This window comes from Nerophis lumbriciformis, linkage group LG30 (genome assembly GCF_033978685.3).
Source record: "Nerophis lumbriciformis linkage group LG30, RoL_Nlum_v2.1, whole genome shotgun sequence".
In the NCBI taxonomy this organism is placed as follows: domain Eukaryota; kingdom Metazoa; phylum Chordata; class Actinopteri; order Syngnathiformes; family Syngnathidae; genus Nerophis; species Nerophis lumbriciformis.
Window position 1 is genome coordinate 32879022 of NC_084577.2, and position 27331 is coordinate 32906352.

General features: G+C 41.2%; 1 protein-coding gene across 2 annotated transcripts in view; it reads right to left on the reverse strand.

The window, feature by feature from the left end:
* pear1 (platelet endothelial aggregation receptor 1) overlaps positions 1-27331 on the reverse strand; it is an 81547-nt gene that overhangs the window by 42452 nt on the left and 11764 nt on the right. For both annotated transcript variants that reach the window (XM_061934141.1, XM_061934142.1), the window contains exons 2-4: positions 4630-4734; positions 1080-1181; positions 914-1014 (exon numbers count right to left, since the gene is read on the reverse strand). In XM_061934141.1, coding sequence (XP_061790125.1) covers positions 914-1014; positions 1080-1181; positions 4630-4730 — 304 coding nt within the window. In that variant the 5' untranslated portion in view covers positions 4731-4734. The remainder of the gene's footprint in view (positions 1-913; positions 1015-1079; positions 1182-4629; positions 4735-27331) is intronic.

The window sequence follows — 27331 nt, forward strand, 5'->3', positions numbered from 1 at the left end:
TATATATATATATATATATATACATATATATATATATAGATAGATATATACCGGCTTAAACAAGTTGAAAAACTTGTTCAAACTTATTGTGGTGTTACCATTTAGTGGTCAATTGTAGGGAATATGTACTGTACTGTGCAATCTACTAATAAAAGTCTCAATCACTCAATCAATGAACAATTACTATCCATCCATCAATGTACTCCATATTTTTTTCTTTAATCCTTTATTCGCCTGTTTTCAAAGGCGTTTACAAATTAAACCCCGCTATGGATAATATTGTTTAATAATCTAATAAAATAATAATACTAATGATGAGATAATAATATAATATAACAATTAAAATGTATATTATATAATATAAAAAATCTTAAAACCAACACTTTATCTGCCTGTTGTGAAATACACTTATAAATAAGGGAATAACATAATTGTATATATATTGTGTAATGAGAATAATATTATTTGGTATGAAAATCATACATATCTGTTTTTTCCCTTTTATTTCCCTCTTAGAAAAGCGGTAACATGGTGCATGTTGAAGTGAACAAACTAATTGTTGAGACATGGAGAAGAAGTAATATTATACACTCGTTTAGCATGTTTTAATACATTAAAACCTCAGTTAGTGTAATATTAATCTTTTATTATGTTTTGTCCACCTGGGACACGACAAATAAGCAGCAAGACAGGAAAGTGCTGTTTCCTGGAATGTTTCACTGTGCGACACCACAGAAGCCAGCAGAGAAAGGCACATTTTGTGGACTCTGGCATGGTAGGCTCATCAACATGTTGACCATGCAGATTGAGTGCTTCAACAAAATGTGCATAATGTTCATCTGATGGTGCTACTTCAGAAGACTTTTGTCTAGCACCGTTGATATTTTCTCCAGATGATTTAGCAATAACTTACCAACACATGTGTTGGCGCTCTCGTAGTAGCCCGGGCAGCACTGGTAGCGCTTGCGGTAGTCCGTCTTCACCGCCTGCCTGTATGCGCTCTTGTAGGTGATCCTGGAAGAAGGACATTCAGGTCTTAAAGAGCCGCAAGTCGCTGCTGCCGAGGATGTTGGCGCTACCTGTGACGCGGGCATCTGTAGTTGGTCCCAGGGTCCGAGCAGGGCTCCTCGGTCACATGGTCGTAAGGATGCGAGTACGACTCCTTGACTGAGGTGGTGAAGCTGCACACAAACATTAACAACAACTTTTCATTCCTGCTCATCTGTGTTTTCATTCAAATCAGTCATTCAAATCCTCTGCAAATAGGAGTTGATTATTAGGATCAGAGTCCTTCAGCACAAAGCCCACTCCTCAAAGAGCCACCTCACTACTAAGCCCACTCCTCAAAGAGCCACCTCACTACTAAGCCCACTCCTCAAAGAGCCACTTCACTACTAAGCCCACTCCTCAAAGAGCCACCTCACTACTATGACCACTCCTCAAAGAGCCACCTCACTACAAAGCCCACTCCTCAAAGAGCCACCTCAATACTAAGCCCACTCCTCAAAGAGCCACCTCACTACTAAGCCCACTCCTCAAAGAGCCACTTCACTACTAAGCCCACTCCTCAAAGAGCCACCTCACTACTAAGCCCACTCCTCAAAGAGCCACCTCAATACTAAGCCCACTCCTCAAAGAGCCACCTCAATACTAAGCCTACTCCTCAAATAGCCACTTCACTACTAAGCCCACTCCTCAAAGAGCCACCTCACTACAAATCCCACTCCTCAAAGAGCCACCTCACTACTAAGCCCACTCCTCAAAGAGCCACCTCACTACTAAGCCCACTCCTCAAAGAGCCACCTCACTACTAAGCCCACTCCTCAAAGAGCCACCTCAATACTAAGCCTACTCCTCAAAGAGCCACTTCACTACTAAGCCCACTCCTCAAAGAGCCACCTCACTTCAAAGCCCACTCCTCAAAGAGCCACTTCACTACTAAGCCCACTCCTCAAAGAGCCACCTCACTACTAAGCCCACTCCTCAAAGAGCCACCTCAATACTAAGCCCACTCCTCAAAGAGCCACCTCAATACTAAGCCTACTCCTCAAATAGCCACTTCACTACTAAGCCCACTCCTCAAAGAGCCACCTCACTACAAATCCCACTCCTCAAAGAGCCACCTCACTACTAAGCCCACTCCTCAAAGAGCCACCTCACTACTAAGCCCACTCCTCAAAGAGCCACCTCAATACTAAGCCTACTCCTCAAAGAGCCACTTCACTACTAAGCCCACTCCTCAAAGAGCCACCTCACTTCAAAGCCCACTCCTCAAAGAGCCACCTCACTACTAAGCCCACTCCTCAAAGAGCCACCTCAATACTAAGCCCACTCCTCAAAGAGCCACCTCAATACTAAGCCCACTCCTCAAAAAGCCACTTCACTACAAAGCCCACTCCTCAAAGAGCCACCTCAATACTAAGCCCACTCCTCAAAGAGCCACCTCACTACTAAGCCCACTCCTCAAAGAGCCACCTCAATACTAAGGCCACTCCTCAAAGAGCCACCTCACTACTAAGCCCACTCTTCAAAAAGCCACCTCACTACAAAGCCCACTCCTCAAAGAGCCACCTCACCACTAAGCCCACTCCTCAAAGAGCCACCTCAATACTAAGCCCACTCCTCAAAGAGCCACCTCACTACTAAGCCCACTCCTCAAAGAGCCACCTCAATACTAAGCCCACTCCTCAAAGAGCCACCTCACTACTAAGCCCACTCCTCAAAGAGCCACCTCAATACTAAGCCCACTCCTCAAAGAGCCACCTCACTACTAAGCCCACTCCTCAAAGAGCCACCTCAATACTAAGCCCACTCCTCAAAGAGCCACCTCACTACTAAGCCCACTCCTCAAAGAGCCACCTCAATACTAAGCCCACTCCTCAAAGAGCCACCTCACTACAAAGCCCACTCCTCAAAGAGCCACCTCACTACTAAGCCCACTCCTCAAAGAGCCACCTCATTACTAAGCCCACTCCTCAAAGAGCCACCTCACTACTAAGCCCACTCCTCAAAGAGCCACCTCAATACTAAGCCCACTCCTCAAAGAGCCACTTCACTACTAAAGCCCACTCCTCAAAGAGCCACCTCAATACTAAGCCCACTCCTCAAAGAGCCACCTCACTACTAAGCCCACTCCTCAAAGAGCCACCTCAATACTAAGCCCACTCCTCAAAGAGCCACCTCACTACAAAGCCCACTCCTCAAAGAGCCACCTCACTACTAAGCCCACTCCTCAAAGAGCCACCTCATTACTAAGCCCACTCCTCAAAGAGCCACCTCACTACTAAGCCCACTCCTCAAAGAGCCACCTCACTACTAAGCCCACTCCTCAAAGAGCCACCTCAATACTAAGCCCACTCCTCAAAGAGCCACTTCACTACTAAAGCCCACTCCTCAAAGAGCCACCTCAATACTAAGCCCACTCCTCAAAGAGCCACCTCACTACTAAGCCCACTCCTCAAAGAGCCACCTCACTACTAAGCCCACTCCTCAAAGAGCCACCTCACTACTAAGCCCACTCCTCAAAGAGCCACCTCAATACTAAGCCCACTCCTCAAAGAGCCACCTCACTACTAAGCCCACTCCTCAAAGAGCCACCTCACTACTAAGCCCACTCCTCAAAGAGCCACCTCACTACTAAGCCCACTCCTCAAAGAGCCACCTCACTACTAAGCCCACTCCTCAAAGAGCCACCTCACTACTTTCAACCTGCCTGATTTTGCTGGCCATGCATTTTTTCACTTTTCCAATGAGTCCCTCGCCGTCTAAATATTCACCATAAAGCAGAATTCTTTAAAAAACAACTTTTGGTCTAAATGAAGCATTTTCAAGCATAAAAATGGCTAAGTAAACTAAAAATATCAACACTACAGCAGTAATGGCCACTAGAGGACAACCCAGCAATCAGAGTGTGCCGTTCACTGATTGGCTCAGCCACAGGCACAATTTCTATGTTGGATTAAAAACATGACTAATGGGTGTACTTCAGGTTTTCAGGGCTCTCATAATGTTGAAATATTTATTTAAAAGGTTGTGAACATTTTTTTATGCTCTAGCTATGAAAATATTTGATTTTGTAATGAATGATTTTCATATATAATGTTTCGCAGGGGATTTTATACCTGCGAAACCTGCGAAACAGGCTTGTTGGGATGATATAGCCTCTGTGTTTTTTCCTGACCTAACATATATTTTGCTCTACTTTGGTATTGAGCACTGTATAATGGATAAACCACAGTAACCTCGACTAATATATATATATATATATATATATATATATATATATATATATATATATATAACAACAAGAACACGTTGAAATTGTATGTATAAGAATGTATATATTTATATGTATATTCATGTATACATAGACAACAAATGTGTATATATAATACGAAAAAAGGAAAACTAATATGTTTTCAACATTTTCTTCTTATATTGTACATGTTATGTTTGTTTTTAGCTTTGCTGTGTGTCTCAATGAAAAGCAGTATATGCTACACAATAACGCAACAGCTTGGAATTGTCCATGAAAGGAGATAAAAGGCCTGAGAATGCGACATAACATTCTGACTGCGCTGAATGCTGACCCTTGCCCCTCCATCACAGAAAAGATGACATTCTCCTCACCTCTCCCACAGACTGCACACATTGGGGTCTCTGGGGTTGAGGGAGCAGGCCAGGCTTAGCAAGAAGAAGAGCAGAAGCAAGACGTTGTGCACGGTCAGCATGGTCCTGAAAGACAAACAAACGTTCACAATGTCTCATCTTTGGTGTCATCTCTGCAAAGAAACCTGCACTCTACTACTCGACTGTGTAATACTTCACTTTATCTTGTCCTCCTGGGGAAAATAAAGTATCTGAAATATATATTAGGACTTTATACTAAACTGCACTGTCTGCATATTAATCATGATTTTTCTTTTTACTCTTTGACTCTAAACTCACTAAATTAACCTTTGTCTGCCATTTAAGACATTTTCAATGAATTCCTGATAACGTATTTCAGTCAGATGTCAACATTCACCTTAGCTGAAGGTGTGTTTAAGATTGGGGGGCACTTTCATTCTTTTTGAAATATTTATTCATTGTATAAAAATGCTCACACACACACACACACACACACACACACACACACACACACACACACACACACACACACACACACACACACACACACACACACACAAGACAGGCATGTTGGGCAGCTCACACACACAGAGTACTTACAAGCAGACACAGTGTGTAGACAGAAAAGGGAGAACAGACGCATTTTGGTGTAAAAAGTAAAGATAAAGGTGACGTTTATTATCTTTTACCCAGCGTGACTCTCTCTCCAGGTCCTGATTGAAGTTATTTTCTAGGTCATTTAAGGTAGAGGTAGCATGTGTGACAGTTGTGTCATCTGCATACATAACCATATTGGTGTTTGTTGTAACACAGGGAAGATCATTAGTCCAAATAATAAAAAGTAAAGGACCTAAGCAGCTTCCTTGAGGAACACCGCAGTAATTGTACTTGCGTTCAGATAAGCTAGCATTAAAACACACTCTCCGTGATCTTCCTGATAGATACTAGCTCAACATCCAAGAAAGTGACATACAACCATATTTTGTCAGTTTGGAGATCATTATGTGGTGGTCTACGACATAGTGATCTCTATACGGTCAGTGATCAGATCAATGCATTTATCAGTTCAACAATGACTCTGACTGGTGTGCTCCCGAGCAAATTTCACTCCAAAATACGGCCTGAAAGAACTTTGGATAAAACTGTTACCAAATTTTGGACAAATAAAGACATGCATTCAAGTATACTATTTAAAAACCTTCCGGACGCATTTGTGCACAAATATTGGGTCTTTACTTAAGCACATTTTATACATGCAAGTGAGTAATCACATATATATATATATATATATATATATATATATATATATATATATATATATATATATATATATATATATATATATATATATATATATATATATATATATATATGAATAGTTATTAGTAACAACGTATTCTTGTTGCATGTTTAGGGATGAATACCGAGTTTGGTACTTTTAAATTTATTGACTAAATTCCGTCGGTACGATTTGCGTAAAATCTAATGGTACAATATTTTGTCGTACACACACACAAAAGTAACAAAGATTTGTACAGTTGAGTACTGGTATCGATTCCTAGATACCGCAGGGAATTGGTACTGTATCGGTTCAAATGTGAAAGTTATCCATCCCTCTCTACTGTCAATACTTGGACTATGGGTTGGTTTGTTTTCCCGAGATGCATAAGAATTGGACCGGACATGGCGTGAAGTTAAATACATGATTTAATGATAGATTATAAAAAGTATAAACATAAGGCGGGGAACAAACTTGGCTAATAAAACAAAACTGGCACAAAGGCAGAACTATGGAAAAAAGGAAGAAACAAAAGGAGGTACAAAACAGTGGCTTGAATAAACAAAAAACAGAAAAGAGCAGCATGAACTATGACCTGGACAGAGTAAGCAGCATGTCAAGAGTGCAGAGCATGAATGTGATGTCGCCAGGCCGACCAACAGAAAATGAAAAGCTTAAATAACGCAGACATGATTAACAACAGGTGCGTGAGTGCAAATGAATCAGGTGTGTGACAAGAGGACAGGTGAAAACTAATGGGTTGTCATGGAAACAAAACGGGGAGTGAAAAAACAGGAAGTGACAAAATCCAAAAAAGCACATGGCCAAACAAAACTTGATCACACAGACATGACATGTTTTATTGTTCAAATGTTTGCTTTTTTTGTACATTTTTTTCTACAATGTGCTGCGGGCCGCACTTTGAACACGGCTGTTTTTATAGCTATGTACACTCAGTGACAAATAAGCTACTTAGCTTCCTTTGTCGCCAGCGAAGGATCATTGGAGAGAAGTGATCATGTTGGTACGTCCTCTGAACAAGAATTATTCTTGACCAATCATAGCCTTTACAGCGAGTCACGCAGACTTTGCCCGGGCAGAAATGAGACGGTGTAACGTACGTTGGCGTCGCCACACAGGAGTTTTATTCAGGCTGCAAAGACTGAACTAGAAAGTGAAACTGGCCAAATGCAAGAACAACATAGCAGGAGAGAGGCGACGTGTATTCAAGTGTGGAAACAATGTTGGCCCATTTGAAATGACCTGATGATCATCTTTCACTAAATCCTGAGTTGAAAGTGTAAAGGAGTCCATGAAATGCAGCGTGGAGGTCATGAAAAGCTTCAGACGAGTCCAAGAGGAGAGGGAAATGAGACTTCATCCTGACCTCCATCCATCAGAGGCCTCTCCAGCAGCATCTGGATCCCATCATCACGCAGGGACCCTGTTAGGCTCTCAGGGAGCCAAAGGGAGATGATTTTTTTCCCGTCACCTTTAAAAAAAAACCCTGAACAGCAGTCGGGCAGCGCGGGCAAGTGCCAGGTTTCTGGTCAACACATGTGGACATAAGCTGTGATTGTGCATGTGACATCACTCGCTGTCAACTAAACTAAGCTATTCTTCAACAAATCCATATTTGAAGAGAAAAAACTCTAGCAGGGTCCTTTGTGTCTGAAAAGGAGTTCTTGCAAGCTAAAACTATCATTTACTGCACTGGTAATGTGTCACATACTACATTACTGCACTGGTAATGTGTCACATACTACATTACTGCACTGGTAATGTGTCACATACTACATTACTACACTGGTAATGTGTCACATACTACATTACTGCACTGGTAATGTGTCACATACTACATTACTACACTGGTAATGTGTCACATATTACATTACTGCACTGGTAATGTGTCACATACTACATTACTGCACTGGTAATGTGTCACATACTATATTACTGCACTGGTAATGTGTCACATACTACATTACTGCACTGGTAATGTGTCACATACTACATTACTGCACTGGTAATGTGTCACATACTACATTACTGCACTGGTAATGTGTCACATACTACATTACTGCACTGGTAATGTGTCACATACTACGTTACTGCACTGGTAATGTGTCACATACTACATTACTACACTGGTAATGTGTCACATACTACGTTACTACACTGGTAATGTGTCACATACTACATTACTGCACTGGTAATGTGTCACATACTACGTTACTGCACTGGTAATGTGTCACATACTACATTACTGCTCTGGTAATGTGTCACATACTACATTACTACACTGGTAATGTGTCACATACTACATTACTGCCCTGGTAATGTGTCACATACTACATTACTGCACTGGTAATGTGTCACATACTATATTACTGTACTGGTAATGTGTCACATACTATATTACTGCACTGGTAATGTGTCACATACTACATTACTGCACTGGTAATGTGTCACATACTACATTACTGCACTGGTAATGTGTCACATACTACATTACTGCACTGGTAATGTGTCACATACTACATTACTGCACTGGTAATGTGTCACATACTACATTACTGCACTGGTAATGTGTCACATACTACATTACTACACTGGTAATGTGTCACATACTACGTTACTACACTGGTAATGTGTCACATACTACATTACTGCACTGGTAATGTGTCACATACTACGTTACTGCACTGGTAATGTGTCACATACTACATTACTGCACTGGTAATGTGTCACATACTACGTTACTGCACTGGTAATGTGTCACATACTACATTACTGCACTGGTAATGTGTCACATACTACATTACTGCACTGGTAATGTGTCACATACTACAATACTGCACTGGTAATGTGTCACATATTACATTACTGCACTGGTAATGTGTCACATACTACATTACTGCACTGGTAATGTGTCACATACAACATTACTGCACTGGTAATGTGTCACATACTACATTACTGCACTGGTAATGTGTCACATACTACATTAAATGATAAATGGGTTGTACTTGTATAGCGCTTTTCTACCTTCAAGGTACTCAAAGCGCTTTGACACTACTTCCACATTTACCCATTCACACACACATTCACACACTGATGGAGGGAGCTGCCATGCAAGGCGCTAACCAGCACCCATCAGGAGCAAGGGTGAAGTGTCTTGCTCAGGACACAACGGACATGACGAGGTTGGTACTAGGTGGGGATTGAACCAGGGACCCTCGGGTCGCGCACGGCCATTCTTCCACTGCGCCACGCCGTCCCCGTTACGTTACTGCACTGGTAATGTGTCACATACTACATTACTGCACTGGTAATGTGTCACATATTACATTACTGCACTGGTAATGTGTCACATACTACATTACTGCACTGGTAATGTGTCACATACTACATTACTGCACTGGTAATGTGTCACATACAATTTCCCAATTAGCCTGTTCACCTGTGGGATGTTCAAAATAAGTGTTTGATGAGCATTCCTCAACTTTCTCACTCTTTTTTGCCACTTGTGCCAGCTTTTTTGAAACATGTTGCAGGCATCCAATTCCAAATGAGCTATTATTTGCAAAAAATATATTTTTTGTTAGTTTTGTTAAGTATCTTGTCTTTGCAGTCTATTCAATGAAATATAAGTTGTCATTGTTTTTATTTAGCATTTACACAACTTCCCTGCTTTGGGTTTTTGTACTTGAAAGCAAAACAACAATGGTGGACTACAGCAGTACAGCAAGATGGTGACTTTTCTTGACAACTCCTGCAGTTAACACAACTTGACAAGGTGACATCGCCAACCGCTGGTCTGGCATGAATATTATACTTTCATGTTTTTCACTCCTAAATCCCATTTGACTGTTATTCTTCTTTGTGCCAGAGACCCTCCAGTCTGATGCTCTAATAAGAGATAGTGTGTTCACTAATTGGGAGTCAGCTAAATCTCAGTCAATGACACAAATGTCATTCAATTGTTGCTGCATAAACGTCCCCTTAAAAGTTGTGATGAAACTGGTGGTTTCCACGTGAATCCCTTCAGGGCCCGCCATTGTTGACTTGCAGCTGTCCTTTCACCATTTCCAAGGATGCTGACTGCTCATCCATGATTTGTGTGTTCTTTCCATCCTTGTGAAGTTGTTTCTATCGGTACACAAGCCACGGTGTTTGTAAACACCTCACCTCATGACATGCCTGTGATCGTTGGCTATCACTGCTGGTGAGGCTGGCAGTGAGATTGAAGATTTGGTGACTGCTCGCTCTGGCTAATTCACTCTCTGCCGCCATAACAGACTTTTACGAGGGGACGCATATGGCTCCTATTAGGGGAGTCATCAAGCACTCCATGGAAGTTGGGGTTCATATTTTTCATGAGCTTCTCTTCTTTGTAATTGTGCTTCATTAGAGAAAGGCTCCAAACCGCACAGAGATTCTTCAACGCTGACAAACACGGCGGCGCTCAGACAGACTTGTTGGAGTGGGACCGGGTTGCAGAGTTTGGGGCTGCAGGTAGACGAGTGGAGCTCCAGGTGGTGTTGTCATCATGTAGAAACCCGACTCTTCAAGGGGGAAAGCTGGATTTTGTAGGAAAAGCAGCTCTGAATCTTGGACGGCAACAAGCAGCGACACTTTTTGAAATCATGCAAGCAGCGAACAATCGCTAACGCAAACATGCGAGCAAAACAAGGCAATAGCAGACAGTCTTGCAATAAAGAAAGTTTCAACTTGTCAATTATTTCTGAGACGGTCTCCTAAAACCAAGAACTGAAACTTGAATTTACATTTGATTGTAAATGTTTAGAGCAGAGGGGTCAAGTGGGTCGGACTGCTAAAATCATGACATGATAACATCAAAATAAAGACAACTTCAGATTAAACCGAGACCAAACCAAGAAGTTCTCTGAGTCTTCCAGAACTTAGTTACCTGCAGCTCAACTTTAAAAAGACATGATGTCATCTCTCATCTTAAATCCATCCACCAGTATACGTCAATAAAGTCAAAGGAATACCTTCTCTAACTTATCGCCGTCCCACAATAGAGTCACTGACATTTCCAGAACTTCATTGAAAAACACAAACAAACCCCGAGACCCAGAAAGTGAAAATAAAGAACTTTGTAATGACTCCAATTGACAAAGATGCTACAAACACATCTGAGAAATACATTTAGGATTATTTTTGGTCACCTGAAAACACACAATAATAGTCAATAGGCTAAATCATTCATCTATGACAACAACCCTACTTTACTTCTCTCTTGGGCCAAACAGTCATGTGACGTCCTGAAGGAGAGATCAGCGATGACAACAAATACTAAGTCAACCAATTGGCTCTTGGTTTCAGAAGCAGTTATGTGAAAACCCTCCCCTCACATTAAAAAGCAGTAAAGGAAAAAAGAATCCTTCTCATCTGGATTGTGGCCTTGAGACCGCATGGGACTGGCACATGTTTGGCTTCAGGAGGAGGGGGACTTGGAGACCCTCAAACCCCCACACAATGATCAGGCCACACCCTAAAGCTGTAACGTGAGCACACGTTGAAGACACAGACTACGTGTTTACACCCCAAAAAGGCCTGCATCGCCACTGAAGCCCAACCCCCACACTGGAAAATGAATTGAAGCAGAAAAGCTTGTGGAGGTGGTTTCCTGGCAAAAGAAGTTTTAATTCCATTTATTTTCTCCCATGTGACCCAGTTTAGGTAAAGATGGAGTTTGATTACCTCTGGAATCAGGCATCTTCCCAATGTGGACAAATATGTCATCCAAATACACATCTCAGAGGAAAAAGACGAGAGTGGAAGTAAATGTGTGACCTAATGGTCAACCAGTCTGGACTGATTGTGTTTATTAAAGGAGCTCATAGTGGATGCACAATATTGCCAAATAGCTGGTGAGCCCAGGGATTCTGCTTGGAAGCAAATGTGCCACTCTTTTATTGCAATAGTCAGAATAAAGAAAAAGTAAAAGCTACAATTTGCATTGGAAGTGGAGGAGGCAAGTAAATAAGACACAAAATGACACATCCTGGCGAGGCAGTCAGAAAAGGGAAATTGGTCTGTAAAACCTAATGTCTACAACATATTGAGCAAATAGGCACCATGACATGTTATGTAGACCACAAGGAAGTCTTTTAAATATAGAAACAAATCCTAATGTGTACCCCTTTAAGTCAACTTAGGGCTGAAACCTTCTTGTAGTTACTCACTTTCAAATGAGCATTATTGGTCCTTTTCCTTCGTATAAGACTGCCCAGCTTTTGACTTTTTCTGACTACGACCTGTCTCTTGGCTAACAGTTCTGCTTTAGGTTAGTAGCAACAATTGGTGTTAGGAAGCTGCCCATCGCACGTTGGCGTAGCAAATGTCACAATGAACCCGGTAAGATCTCCAAGGTAAATGCTGTACAATCATAAAACTACTGTAGTTTTTCAAGTGCGATCTACTTGACAGAACCAATTAAAGCTGCAACTCCACAGATCTCACACAATGTTAGGAACCACGCAGAGAACACAGATACAAGAAGCAGTGATGTCCAAAGTCCAGAAGCAATTTTTCCCTGCCATTTTCTGTCTGTTGGCATAATGCGAAAATGAAATATTATTAGATAATACACTGCTTTGTTTTGTGAGCAGCTTATAACACACAGTTGGTATATAGTCACCCTGACCCACACTAGATTGCTCCTTGATTGTACACATTGTAAAAAGTGCCAAGTGAATAATTGTATGGAGTATTAGTTTTGACGCTTATGTTGAACTTGTGTAAAAGAAGTGATGTTGCTAAGAGTGGAAAGGTTTTCATGCTAAGCTCTTACAAGTATGCCCTGGCTTCTTAATTACGCCCTACCAAGATTGTCTTTGAGCGCTGCTGGCCTTTTTCATCCAAACTTGGCTTTCTTTACGAGTGAGGTCACTGGCACACTTTGCTCCTCTGTGATGGAGAGCAGAGCTCACGGAGAGCAATGATAAGGTTGCCGTGGTAACACTCTTGTTGTGGCCCACATCAACAGCAGAGTTCACCACTTCAAAACATTTAAAGATAGAAGGTTCACCATAAATATACATTTTGACCCTGTTTGTTTGGTACCTTGTTGGGAACTAAAAGTAGGCCAAGTGAAACAATGTTGTAGCATTTTGATGTATTCAGAATTCTTGACAAAAATATAGTAAGAGTTGTTTCTTTGTATTGCTGTGCTTTGCACCACACAAGATAGAAGGAAAGAAATCCTATTTGAGCAAAACCATGCTAACATGAATAGCACGTAGCTGCTGATGAGAAGCGTAGAAATAAGTTTGTACAACTCTGATGGCTGTCCTCAAGTGGGGAGCATTTGGACTTGATCTCTATTTAACAATGATGATATTGTTAAATGTTGACCAAATTGTTGGATACTCGTGTGGAACAATGCCAAAGAGTCCAATCAGAAAGTTCACCCATTTTGGACGCTGTGTTTTGCAGTCTTTCTTTTTTTTTACAGAGGGCTATTTGTGATGTCACAGTGTGACGGCTGTACTTACCTAGTACATGCTCTCCCTACGTACGTTACGTAGTACATGCTCTCCCTACAGAGGGCTATTTGTGATGTCACAGTGTGACGGCTGTACTTACCTAGTACATGCTCTCCCTACGTACGTTACGTAGTACATGCTCTCCCTACAGAGGGCTATTTGTGATGTCACAGTGTGACGGCTGTACTTACCTAGTACATGCTCTCCCTCCTCTCAGTCTCTTGTGTCATTCCCTCCCATCTCATGCCCATCTATGCTCCTGCCTACTCTCATGTGTCCACAACAAGTTGGATTTGTGGCTAAACTGCTGCTAGTGTGGTGGTGTTGACCAGAAAGACAAGCTGTTGTGTTGTTGTCTGTGTATCATAAGTTTACTTCCAGGGAGATATTCAAAGTCTTCCATCAAGCTGTGTTCAACTTTCCACATAAATATACGTGTGCAAAGTATTATTGTCATCTAACCGTGGCATGTGCATTATACCAGCGATGTTCCACATGCACTATCAACTTTATTTTATAACATGACCCCCCGCGGACCCGAATAGGACAAGCGGTAGAAAATGGATAGATGTCTGGAAAACAAATTGCGGAAATGTTTATCTTCAGGTTTTAGGATAAATTAGTTTTGGTCCTTACTGTGTAAATGAATTAATAATTGAATGAATATATATATATATATATATATATATATATATATATATATATATATATATATATATATATATATATATATATACACATATACAGTATATGTGTGTCTATACTATATTGCCAAATGTATGATGTCTGTCTTGCCTCTTGGTGAGGGCGGTCGCATTTTTCTCTGCTCCCTCCTTCCCTGCTTGCTTTCTTTGTTTTGTTTTGTCTTGTCCAAACTTTTTTGAAGCCTCTTTCTTTGCGCTGTCCTCAAATCTAAACATCAAACATGGATATGGTAGAAGCATTTAAGTCCCATCTTAAAACTCATTTGTATTCTCTAGCCTTTAAATAGACCCCCCTTTTAGACCAGTTGATCTGCCGTTTCTTTTATTTTCTCCTCTGCTCCCCTCTCCCTTGTGGAGGGGGGGCACAGGTCCGGTGGCCATGGATGAAGTGCTGGCTGTCCACAGTCGGGACCCGGGGTGGACCGCTCGCCTGTGCATCGGTTGGGAACATCTCTGCGCTGCTGACCCGTCTCCGCTCGGGATGGTGTCCTGCTGGCCCCACTATGGACTGGACTCTCACTATTATGTTAGATCCACTATGGACTGGACTCTTACTATCATGTTAGATCCACTATGGACTGGACTCTTACTATTATGTTAGATCCACTATGGACTGGACTCTCACTATTATGTTAGATCCACTATGGACTGGACTCTCACTATTATGTTAGATCCACTATGGACTGGACTCTTACTATTATGTTAGATCCACTATGGACTGGACTCTCACTATTATGTTAGATCCACTATGGACTGGACTCTCACTATCATGTTAAATCCACTATGGACTGGACTCTCACTATTATGTTAGATCCACTATGGACTGGACTCTCACTATTATGTTAGATCCACTATGGACTGGACTCTCACTATTATGTTAGATCCACTATGGACTGGACTCTTACTATTATGTTGGATCCACTATGGACTGGACTCTTACTATTATGTTGGATCCACTCTCACAATATTATGTCAGACCCACTCGACATCCATTGCATTCGGTCTCCCCTAGAGGGGGGGGGGGGGTTACCCACATATGCGGTCCTCTCCAAGGTTTCTCATAGTCATTCACATTGACCTCCCACTGGGGTGAGTTTTTCCTTGCTCTTATGTGGGCTCTGTACCAAGGATGTCGTTGTGGCTTGACAGCCTTTTGAGACACTTGTGATTTAGGGTTACATAAATAAACATTGATTGACATTGATTGCTATGATCAGCTGGACTCTCGACGCAATTGACAAAGTCTTTTCGACAAGGAAAAGAGGTTCGGGGGAGCCTGGCTGCCCTGATGGAACCATTGCTGCGGGGTACGTGAGAGACTCCTGGGATGAATGGAGAATCATGTGCCTCTCAGTCCTTTCCATCGAGGACGTGGAAGACATCTACCTATTTGGAACCGTGATCGCGGTGCACCTGCTGATTCGGCTGGGCATTGCTCTGGTGTATCATCCAATTCGGAAGACGATGGCAACCACTCAAGGAGCCCAACGGCTGTTCGTCGCAATGGAAGGATTTGGCCGGGCTGTGGGAACACAGACTGTGGCGATTTCTGATCTGAATCGCAAAATGGATCTCATCATGGAGAAGCGAGAAGGAGAATTAAATTGAATTTGAGAGGAACCAGCACGGACATAGAGCAGGCAAGTCATTGTTTTGACTGCTCGAAGAAAACAACATCCTAATCTACGATTTGACTCCCTCGAATGGCCTTGACGCTATCAGGAACAGGCTGTTGTGAAAAACTCCCCCGAGGACACCTCAACGATGGACGCTTTTGACCTTCCTTTTTTTCCAATAACACCTGGTATCGAACTTTGAGATCGGCCCCAGTTCACAAAAACATTTCAACATCTCACCCAAGTGTCATGTCTGTGTGATCATGTTTTGTTTTAGTCATGTTCGGATTTGTTTTTGGACTTTTTGTGCACTTTTGTTTTTTGTCACCATAGCAACCATTAGTTTCACCTGGTTCACATCCTCATGTCACGCACCTGTCTCACGTTTTCACATTTTGCGTCACGCACCTGCTGTCACTAATCATGTCACTATTATTTAAGCTCCCAGTTGCCAGGCTGTCTTCCTGGCGACATCACCTTGTTGTTCATGCTTCATGCCATGCCACAGTAAGTCTTTTTCTTTCGTGTTCTTAGTTAATTGCCTTTGTGCTAGTCTTTTGTTTTCATAGCCAAGTTTTTTTTACCTCCGCTGTGAGCGCCTTTGGTTTGTACCTTTTGGAGCTTTTTGAGTTAAAATATTAAACATGTCCTTACCTTCACGCCATGTCCGGTCCAAATCATTTGCACCATGGGAAAACAAACCACGCCATAGTCCAAGTCCTGACACCAAGTTAATTGGGCATACAAGCACGCACCCGCCCCTTCCCCAATCAACGCCTTCACCACTGCTTAATTCCTCTTCGGGGTTATGACGGCTGAGTAGCGCTTTATAGCAGCGGGGCGGCCTCCAGAGTCCCAAATCCACCCCCCTGTTGCGAGTTGTTGTGATTATATGTATCATGTTTATGTGTGCTATGCTCTGTGAGGTTTTTTCCTTGGACTCAGTCTGGACCCCTACCGAGGGTCCAGCCTTAGACTGATATTTTTTATCACTCTTCCACTTTTTCCCAATATCACCTTTTTCCCACCTTTTTTAAGGAGCGCTGTAAGTGGCTGATCCGTTGGCGGTCCCGTCTTGTCCCCCTGTAGCGTACATCTGCTCTTAGTGGGACTGTGCCCAAAATGAAATTTCACTTCTTATGTGTCTTGTACATGTTAAAGAATGGACAATAATAAAGCATCTTGATCTTGTCCACCCATCCAAATGATGAGAATCAGGTGTCCTAATCACTAATCACAGGTGTATCAAATCAAGCACTTAGGCATGGAGACTGTTTCTACAAACAATTGTGAAAGAATGGGCCGCTCTCAGTGATTTCCAGCATGGAACTGTCATAGGATGCCACCTGTGCAACAAATCCAGTTGTGAAATTTCCTCGCTCCTAAATATTCCAAAGTCAACTTTTTCATAAGAAAAGTGAAGAGTTTGGGAACAACAGCAACTCAGCCACCAAGTTGTAGGCCACGTAAACTGACAGAGAGGTCAGCATAGTGCAAAGACTTTCTGCACAGTCACTTGCTACAGAGCTCCAAACTTCATGTCACCTTCCAATTAGCCCACGTACAGTACGCAGAGAGCTTCATGGAATGGGTTTCAATGGCCGGGCAGCTGCATCTAAGCCATACATCACCAAGTCCAATGCAAAGCGTGGGATGCAGTGGTGTAAAGGACATCACCACTGGACTGATGAATCACACTTTTCCATCTGGCAATCTGATGGACCAGTCTGGGTTTGGAGGTTGCCAGGAGAACGCTACATTTCGGACTGCATTGTGAAATTTGGTGGAGGAGGAATTATGGTGAGGGGTTGTTTTTCAGGAGTTGGGCTTGGCCCCTTAGTTCCAGTGAAAGGAACTTTGAATGCTCCTATATGGATTTTATCATTATGAGAATCCTTTAAAGACTAATAAGTAACACCCACATTTGTTTCCACTAAGGCTGTCTGAGGCTGAGCCAATCAGTGGCAACAATACTGAACAGCGCACTCTGATTGGTCTGGCCAATACCACTGTAGTATTGATATGTTACTTCATTTAGTGTGTGTTTGAAAATGCTTTAGTAAGGCCAAAAATACGTAGAATATGCTTTAAAAAAAGAGATAAGCTGCAAAGTTTCCTGTGAAGTAAAGTACACACGGAGCACGGCCATTTTGGAGAGGCGGAGCCCCTTAGGTCACATCCTGTTTATGCATGTGTTTCTTTCTTCACATTCATCAAGTTGTGTCTATTTTGCTTACTCAATTTGGTTTCCAAAAACTCTAACAACCCAGCCTGGAAAGAAAGAGGGATTGGCTGTGGACTTGAACTTTAAGGAGGAGAGGAAAGCCACACACACTTCCTCTCTTTCCCTTCTCAGCCTCGTCTCCCTTTTACGCACATTTATTTCACTTTTCTTTTTTATGGTAGCAAAATGCTTGTTCACGTTTTTGAGAGACTTTTGTGTGTGTGTGCGTGTCAACAGTTCACGTTGTTGAGAGCATCATAGGTACGTGTGTGTGTGTGTGTGTGTGTGTGTGTGTGTGTGTGTGTGTGTGTGTGTGTGTGGACAGTTGTTATAGTGTTATTGTGATCATGAATACATTGTTGACCTACTCGTGCATTGTTTACTAAAACAGGGACTGTTGTTAATGATTCATGTTTACATTCTTTACTACACAAACTTCAAAGTCAGTTTCAAGAACCAATGAAGTTGGTAAATGGAGGTTCCACTCTAATATTGATCTGCCCAACCTTATCCCTACATCAACATCCTGAAATCCTAGCAATTGGACATCATCCTGTTTGTCTTTGAAACTAAAGACTTAGTTAAAAACATCTTATTTCAATGATCCTAAGGACCACATGAATCGATGTCTCTTGAAAGGAAACCAAAACAGATCAATGATTGTGATGAAAATGTCACATGTGGCTGACAATTCAACTCTTTCTGTTTTGGTCACGCCAGCTGGGCACCGCAGGCGGCATGACTGCGGCTGCGTTGGTCAGAGAGGGAAAACAAAGCGAAAGGCTGGTAAGTAAACACTGGGCTCTCAGAACACTTTGGACTCTTTCGCCCAAGAGTCCTAAGCTAACATTAGCCAGGGAAATGGTGGAAAAGCCAAAAAGGGAAGACATGACCATACTGGGCTGTAATGATATTCTCTGCGGAGGGAAAAGTCAAAGCAAAAATGCCAGCTTAGATATACGACAGCAGCAAGAAACTTGACCAGTGTCACAGACAATGAAAGAAAAGGTGGAGTTTTAGCCTCTCTTCGTGATGGTTTTATGCAGGTCAAAGTTCACCTTTGTGACCTCTGTGACAGACATCATCTGTGATGCTGAACATCTTGAAGATGTGTTCTTATTTCCTACTGGAATGTTGATGTTGTTCATTGTTGTCTACAAGCAATGGAGGAGCATGCTTCTCACTTCCCACAGAGAAGAGAAGTTACCAATCAGCTCATGTCCTTTGCTAAATAATGCATCCACCAATTATTTCAGTCATCTATCAATTATTTGGTTTGATCCATCACACTTTATAGCATCAATGCCTATTTTATGGAGAAGAGTTCAAATCAAACATTTTTCTGCTTGCCATCATCGTCATCATCATTCCATTTTTTTAACAAGCTTATTCAGCAACACTCATTAAATAACTCATAGCTTTTTCCCAATCATGCTAAGCAATTCATCGTTGGAGCTCCAAATGTGCTGCACTTTCTAGACACCTTGTGAAATGACAATATTTATGGTAATACCACGTCATTTCAATCATTGGTATGTTTTCATCTACAAAACCATTCTGGGTATCACTCCATCTTATCTGTCTTGTCTTTTAACAAAGAAACAAGGAAGTCACAATCTTCGTTCAATGAATGTTCTGCAATTTGTCGTCCCCAAAGTAAGAACTGAACTGGGCAAGAAAGCATTTAGGTTTTCAGCACCAAAGGCTTGGAATAACCTACAATCGAACATTAAACTTCAAACTCTAGTTACGTTGAATGAGTTTAAAGCTTCTGTGAAAGGATTGCAGTCTACCTTGTCTGTATGCACATGTGTCATGTCAGCAAGTTTTAATGTTGTAAATGTCATGTTTTATGTATTTGTTTACTGTTTTTAATGTAACCTTGCTGCTGCCCTCTTGGCCAGGTCTCCCTTGGAAAAGAGATCTTTGATCTCAATGGGATTTTACCTGGTTAAATAAAGGCTAATAATAATAATAATTTGACGTCTAATGTAACAACGTTGTGCTAACATCACAACAACAACCGTGTAGCACAACAGAAGCTAAGCCAAAAAGAGAGGAATAAGAACTCATTTGTTTGGAATGAAAAAGCCAGACAATTGTAATATGCAAAACATGCTGCCAATGGGTTGTTGCTAGCTGAGCCGACAAAACGATATCAATAAATATTGTGATAGACACGTCACCCGTATCAATAGAAAATGTGTTTCATAAAATGTTGGATTTATATACAGTTCATACATATATGGTTGGTTGCATGAACAAAGACACTTGCAATCCTGGCAAAACAGGAAGTGAACAATGCGAGGGACATGGTAAACAGTCAATCACGTAACAGTATCAAGTTTGGTCTTGCGGTCTTGCTGTTGATTCTCTGCACGGAGTGAGAAGACAAACTAAGCATGAGTGCTGCAGAGAGCCAATACATTGTGGATAAAACGCCTCAACAGTTTTTTTTTAGCTCACTTCTTTACTTTTCAACCCTCGTCCGTTCCCTATTCAAACATGTGGAAACAAACACAAAATGTCCAAGAACAATAATTACTGCATAACATCAATTGCTTTCCATGCTTGAAGAAGAATAACACACCAAATGAAATGTTACACAGATCATATCATTTCCTGGAACCAAACCTGCAAACAAAGTGCCTTTGTCAGGTTTCTCTATGTTTACATTTCCACACTACTTTGTTACACTTGTTCAACATTTATTACATATTCTTTCATTTGAAGAGATTATTGTTTATTGTTGATTTTGTTTACATTGAGTCTTTTTCATGCTTATTTCCTTTGCTTTCTGCCTTCATAGCTGAGGGCATTATAATCAGAGGAAGGCTACATTTTAATTAAGCATGTTAACAATGAATATGTTTTTGTCCTGGTTCATATTTGACAAAATATCAATGATTATCGATAGTGACCAATCAACGCAACCGAATTCTGATACAGTTTTCAGACATATTGCCCAGCTCTTCTTGAACACATATATCTTTTCTATCATTTGAACAGACGATAGTATTTACACAGTGTTAAATACGGCAGATTGATGTCAAAATCACAAAGTCACCAAAAGAAAAAGACCAGAGTTGTTGTCAAAGAACAATTGAACAAAGATATGCAAAATTGGCATTCATTTCATGTATGTAAATATATCATTTTAGCCAAAAATACTGTATTGTAATATATGTACGTACATTTTTTTCAGCAACTATGCTAACGTAGCATGATGTTGCTGTTACAATGTGAGTGTGACGTTAGCACTGTAGCTAACATGCTTATGCTACACTGTGAAAAACTAGCAGCTAAGTCACCAGAATTTGAGCGTAAAAATAATAGTGGTACTCTCTCTCAATTTACAATAATTGGCTATAAAAACGACCAAACATTTTACAGTAAAAAAAATGGCAGCTAAGTCACCAAAATTTTACCGTAAAAATGATAGTGGTACTCTTTTTTAATTAACAGTAATCGGCTATAAAACGACCCACAATTTGACAGTAAAAAACTGGCAGCTCAGTTGCCAGAAACGTACCTTAAATATAACGTATACATGTCAATGATTTGGTGTAAAATCCACTGTTAATTTCATGGTAACAGCGTTGAAAAAGTACAGTTACAGTGCATATTGTCATTAAAACCAGCATCCTCTGTGACTAAATTAGTTTTTTGTTTCTTTTTCTCATAATGTGTACCTATGTAAAAAAAAAAAATACTACTGAGGTCTGGGAGCACATGCTGGCTTACTAAAAACAATTCAATTGCAGTATCACAGCTACATTTTGGAGAACACACTTCCAGTTCACTAAATAATGGCAGACATTTAGGATTTGGGTTCCAATAAACAACTTTGTAGTCGCCTATGGAAGATCCATTTAACAAGGCTTCACACGTTGTGAGACAGCTCATTTATTCATCAGATGCAGGCATGTTTACTGAGTGGAGATATGAGAAATGATCAGTAAGAAATGAGCAACAATTTCCAACCTTGATGCGTCACAACCCTCCATCCTATTTCTAATGACAGTGATGCCTGATTGAATGTTCCTTGCGGCCTACTTTTACAGTGAATCACACATGACTTTCTTTTCTCCTCATTCATGGTCTTTAGTCTTTGGCCGTGGAAAGCGTCCACGTGTCTCACATTACATTGTGACTTTCTGATAATAAACTAGGAGTAATGCTAGTATTAAGCAAAATAGGATTAATTCATTACGTTGTGACTTGAACTTTGACTTTTTGGATATAAACATCTGTGTGGAATGTTGGATGTTCAAATCCAAAACAATCATCGTCCTCCTCTTTCAAAGACACATTTATTCCTCCATTTGAATTCAAGTTACACAAGCCAGGCTGAGAGGTCAAGAGCCTTTGAGATGTTTATTAGAGTTGAAGAAAGCAAAACCCACTTGTTGGGATGAAAAACTATCCATGGAATAGTTTGGACTCAGACCTCTGCCAGGTGCTTCTGGCATCCTTGGGGTTGATTCATTCTTTAGTTATTTAGCAATGTCAATCCAAAATTGATGGGCGGATTTTCACGCAACCTTCAGGAAATGGGATGAGGAAGCAGGGATTACACTTTGGACCATTTGTACAATGTTACTTTACACGCCTCTACTTCTTTGTGTGTGCGTGTGTGTGTGTGTGTGTGTGTGTGTGTGTGTGTGTGTGTGTGTGTGTGTGTGTGTGTGTGTGTGTGTGTGCTAACAGCCCCGCCTCCTCTCACAGAGACAAAGGCCTCGTTAACACTGCAAGTCAATTACAATTTTGTGCCCATATGCGACCTATATCGGATTGTTTTAAGTGCAATTCAACATTTTTCTATTCCGACCCAAGCCTCTTTGTATGTCAAAATAAATGGGATGTATTTGTGATGTAAAAACATTAATCCCAGCCCTTTCTAATCCCCTCATTTCCACCCCCACTGAGAAAGCCAGCCTGGACAGGTGTGCCTGCTTGGCCACGCCTATAAGAACAGCTGATAGGCAACACAATTTTCAGCATCATTTGATGTTAAAAAAATCTGTTCTCAAAATTCAAACACAAAAAAATAAATGTATATAAATTCAGTGTCCAAAAAAGCTTTTGTACAAAAGACACAAATGCACCTCCATATAGAAGGAACTAGATTGCTTACTGGAAAATAACAATTCATATATGTATTTTCTACATTTCAAAGAACCGAGACATTTTTTGAAGGGTAAATCGACGATACCCATTGTGTACACATGGCTAAACAATTCAGTCGCCGATAAACTTAATGTGCGCCTTTTCCTAAATATCAAAGACAATTTCAAGTCCTCAATGTAAACAATCACAATTTATTTGTGTAGTCCTAATCCCAAGTGCCTCAAAGGGCTGCACAAACCACATCCCTTGATCTGAACCCACATCTGGGCAAGGAAAAACACCCAAATAAAAAAAGGATGGTTTCATTAACCCAAGGTGTGTGTTTTGTGAACAGGGAGGACAATTTCAAATCATCAATGGATGCAATATGTTTTCATTTTTGAGCAAACGGCTATTGTGTGCTATATCTTCAGTATCCTCTGCAGTGGACATTTGTTTTTTTTCAAACTTCCTTTCACATTTATGTTACGCAAAATAGTAACGTCCACTGCAGAGGACGCTGGTTGTTGTTTATTGTGTCTCATAACTGGAGTGACTGACGGCTCCAGCTCTAATTGACATCCTCCTTGCAGTCTTTGATTTTTCCAGTGAGCAGAGTGCAGAGGCTGAAAGGAAACGCTGATGTTGCCCTCAACTGCTGAGTCATCACAAATCTCCACATCTAGCAGACAAATGCAGATGTGCATGCACACAAAGACGCGGCCTGTTTTTGATGCTGCCTGAGCGTGTTCAAGGACACGCTTCCTTCGTGGCATCAAGGGCCTTCTTCGTCCACCGCAGTTTTCTACCACTTGACCCTCACGGCTGCCGTCCAAACAGTGTCGGAGGCGTCAAATCAAACCACAAAGACTGCACAGCGCGACAAAGCCTGTGGATTCTACACATAAGCAGAAACATTGTTGACTGTTTGGAAGGGAGCGAGGGTTGCAGCCTGGGAGGTCCTTTGGCTACCGAGCATATCGCACTCTTTTGCTGTCAGAAGATTGTTTACGGAGACAGATGAGAGTTAATTGTGACATATTTTACGCTGAGGAGGAGCGTTCCCATGTGACACTTTTTCATTTGAGTCTTGAAGTCACGGTTCTACGACAAAGACCACAGAACATCTGCTTTGGATTAAGACAACACTTCTAAAGTGGCAGCTTCTACACTGGAAAATATGCTCTCTGCTGTTGGTTTCTACAAGGTTGAATTATTTTGCATTTGGTTTTATCAGTAGTATGATTGCTTGAAGCCTGTTTATCAGCATCCCTCTCCCTTGTTTGCTTAACTTTGAGAGAAGTGGCACAGGCCATGCTACGCCTCTTGAAAAGTCTGTCAGTCTGCTACAGACGTGGAAGCAGTAAGTTTGATCATTGAGTTCAGTCAACAAGCCAACCTAGCATGATAATACTATCAAAACAGCAGTGTAATGTTAGCATGCATATGCTCCTGTTGCTAACATGTATTGGGATAGTTAGAAACTATACAATAGCAATTCCTGGTAACTGGGAAGTGATACTAGTACTCAACAGTACCAATTTTCGGTACTTTTGAGTGTTCATAATAAATGTTCATTTGTCTTACAATAACCTCTTTTTTTATTGTATATTTAACTGTGCAAATATATCTTCTTTTCTTACACGTTCTGAGTTTCATTTGTAAATATGCATTTATTCCCAAGTGTGTTGCCGTAGTCAGAAAGTAGTCTTTGCTCTTAAGTTCAATGTGTCAGTCTTGTATTTTGTTGAGTCCTACAAAGTGTTATACTGTAAGTATTGTACTTATTACACACCAGCGGTTTGACAGTACTGTACATCTTAATTATTGTTTTCATTACATTTTGAAAAGTGGAGCTTTACTTTTGAGCACATGATTTCTTTGTTGACATTACATTACCTAAAGGTAACCCTCCACAAATACGCCTGTTTGCCCGCCAAGTGCTTGAGCTAGTATCGACTCTGCAAGCGAACGAGGCATTGCGTGCATCAAAGGTATTGAAGTATGGTACATTTTGATTTGACGTGAATTTGGACAAAATTTGGTGTGTATCCATAAAAGTAAGACATTTGGAACCCATCCCTGGTGATATATGGCATCTTGAACATAATCATCAATTATATTCAGTTTATTTGACTTCCCAGGAATGCAAAACAGGATCAAGCATCTGGATCATTATATATATATATATAACTAGATAGATAAGCTCTGTTAAAGAGATCTGCACAAATATGAAATACTTTTTGCTCCACCACAATTTCCTGAAAGTTCCTATGGAATGTTTCCAACAGAGAAAAACTGTCTTTTTGCAGTTCTTCTGTGGTTTCATTCAGCCGGCGATACAAATTTGCTGATATATATATATATTTTTTTTTTGAAAAGCAACGGTGTGGCCCTTTCATAAACTGAAGCACATACAACGATTTGCTCACAAGCAGATAACTTGAAAAAGACTAATAAAGACTATTGAGCGAAGTCCAGCTGTGACCAAGAACATTCCTCCAAGTTAAAGACAATCGATTTCAAGCACCACCTCTCATATGGCCTGTCTGCAGGAGGAGGAGGAGGAGGGGAGAACCTGAAACTTGATCATTTTTTCTTACGCAAAACCTGCTTTTTCCCCCCTTCATATGTTACTCATTGTGGAAGCATCTGGAAGTGAAAAGCTCATTTTCTGCTCTCCAAAAGCAAGAGCCACGTGTGCTGCTTCATTTTGTTTGTCACAGAGAGCTTTGCACGGCCACAGGGGGCGCTAGGATGGCAGCACAGTGGAAGGCCCCTCAAACGGGCCTCAAGCGCTTGTCCACAGAACCAAAAGCAACCGTTTCACTTGTGACTTTGGCCTGAGACATTTGGAGATTTGCTGATAAGAAAGGAGTTTTCCGTTTGTTGTTATGGTTTTCCACCATCTTTTGGGGTTTTTTGAGTTGCTCGTGTACAAACTGTGCTGAACTGGGCTTTGATTTGGTTTGGTTGTTTTTACATTACGGCAGGGAGTCAAACACATTTTTATCGTAGTTAGGGCTGCAAAACCACATAATATCACTACATCATTTTATTTGATGGACGGCGTGGCGTAGTGGAAGAGTGGCCGTGCGCAACCCGAGGGTCCCTGGTTCAATCCCCACCTAGTACCAACCCCGTCATGTCCGTTGTGTCCTGAGCAAGACACTTCATCCTTGCTCCTGATGGGTGCTGGTTAGCGCCTTGCATGGCAGCTCCCTCCATCAGTGTGTGAATGTGTGTGTGAATGGGTGAATGTGGAAGTAGTGTCAAAGCGCTTTGAGTACCTTGAAGGTAGAAAAGCGCTATACAAGTACAACCCATTTATCATTTATTTATTATCACATTGATGGAAGTCAAGGGTTCAAAAAGGGTTTCAAATTTTAATGACAAGAAATTGTTTGGAATAGCTTTTGCATCAAATAATAAATATAGAGTAAGGAAGAACTACAGTTAAAAAAATAATGATAAAATAAAAATCAAAAATGTAAAAAAAAGATTCAAAAACAGAACAGCGCTTGCATGCGGTAAAAAAATGATGTCAAAATTCAAACACGTTTTTACAGGCGACATTAAATGATGTGATCTTTGAGTCTGACACCTGTGCACTACAGGATCACCATTTTTAAAATCATCTATTTAAAATCTATTCTTATCAACCTATACTATTCATTCAAATGATTATGTACATACCACATGTTGGCGGTTGCTATGGTGGAATCCAGGTTCATCAGAATCACAATCAGCGTAAAAGTAAAACTTATTCAGGCTAAGCCTGAGGTCCGGATTGAGGCCAAGGAAAAAAAAAAAACAACGCCCTCATACTAATATTACATGCTATGCTTTTATTTAGAAACAAATCACTGTGTGCTTTCCTATTTCCATTCAAACTGCCTAGAAATGCAATCACATCATTTTTATTTTCAAAGAAATGACTAACTTGGTAAAGAAGGAGCTATGGTTATGATCTTTTGGACAAGATGAGTTTCCTCCGCCAGGGGGCGGGGCTCTCCCTTAGAGATAGGGTGAGAAGATCTGTCATCTGAGAGGAACTCAAAGTAAAGCCGCTGCTCCTCCACATGGAGAGGAGCCAGATGAGGTGGTTCGGGCATCTAAAGTTAAAGTAAAGTTAAAGTACCAATGATTGTCACACACACACTAGGTGTGGCGAAATTATTCTCTGCATTTGACCCATCACCCTTGATCACCCCCTGGGAGGTGAGGGGAGCAGTGGGCAGCAGCGGTGGCTG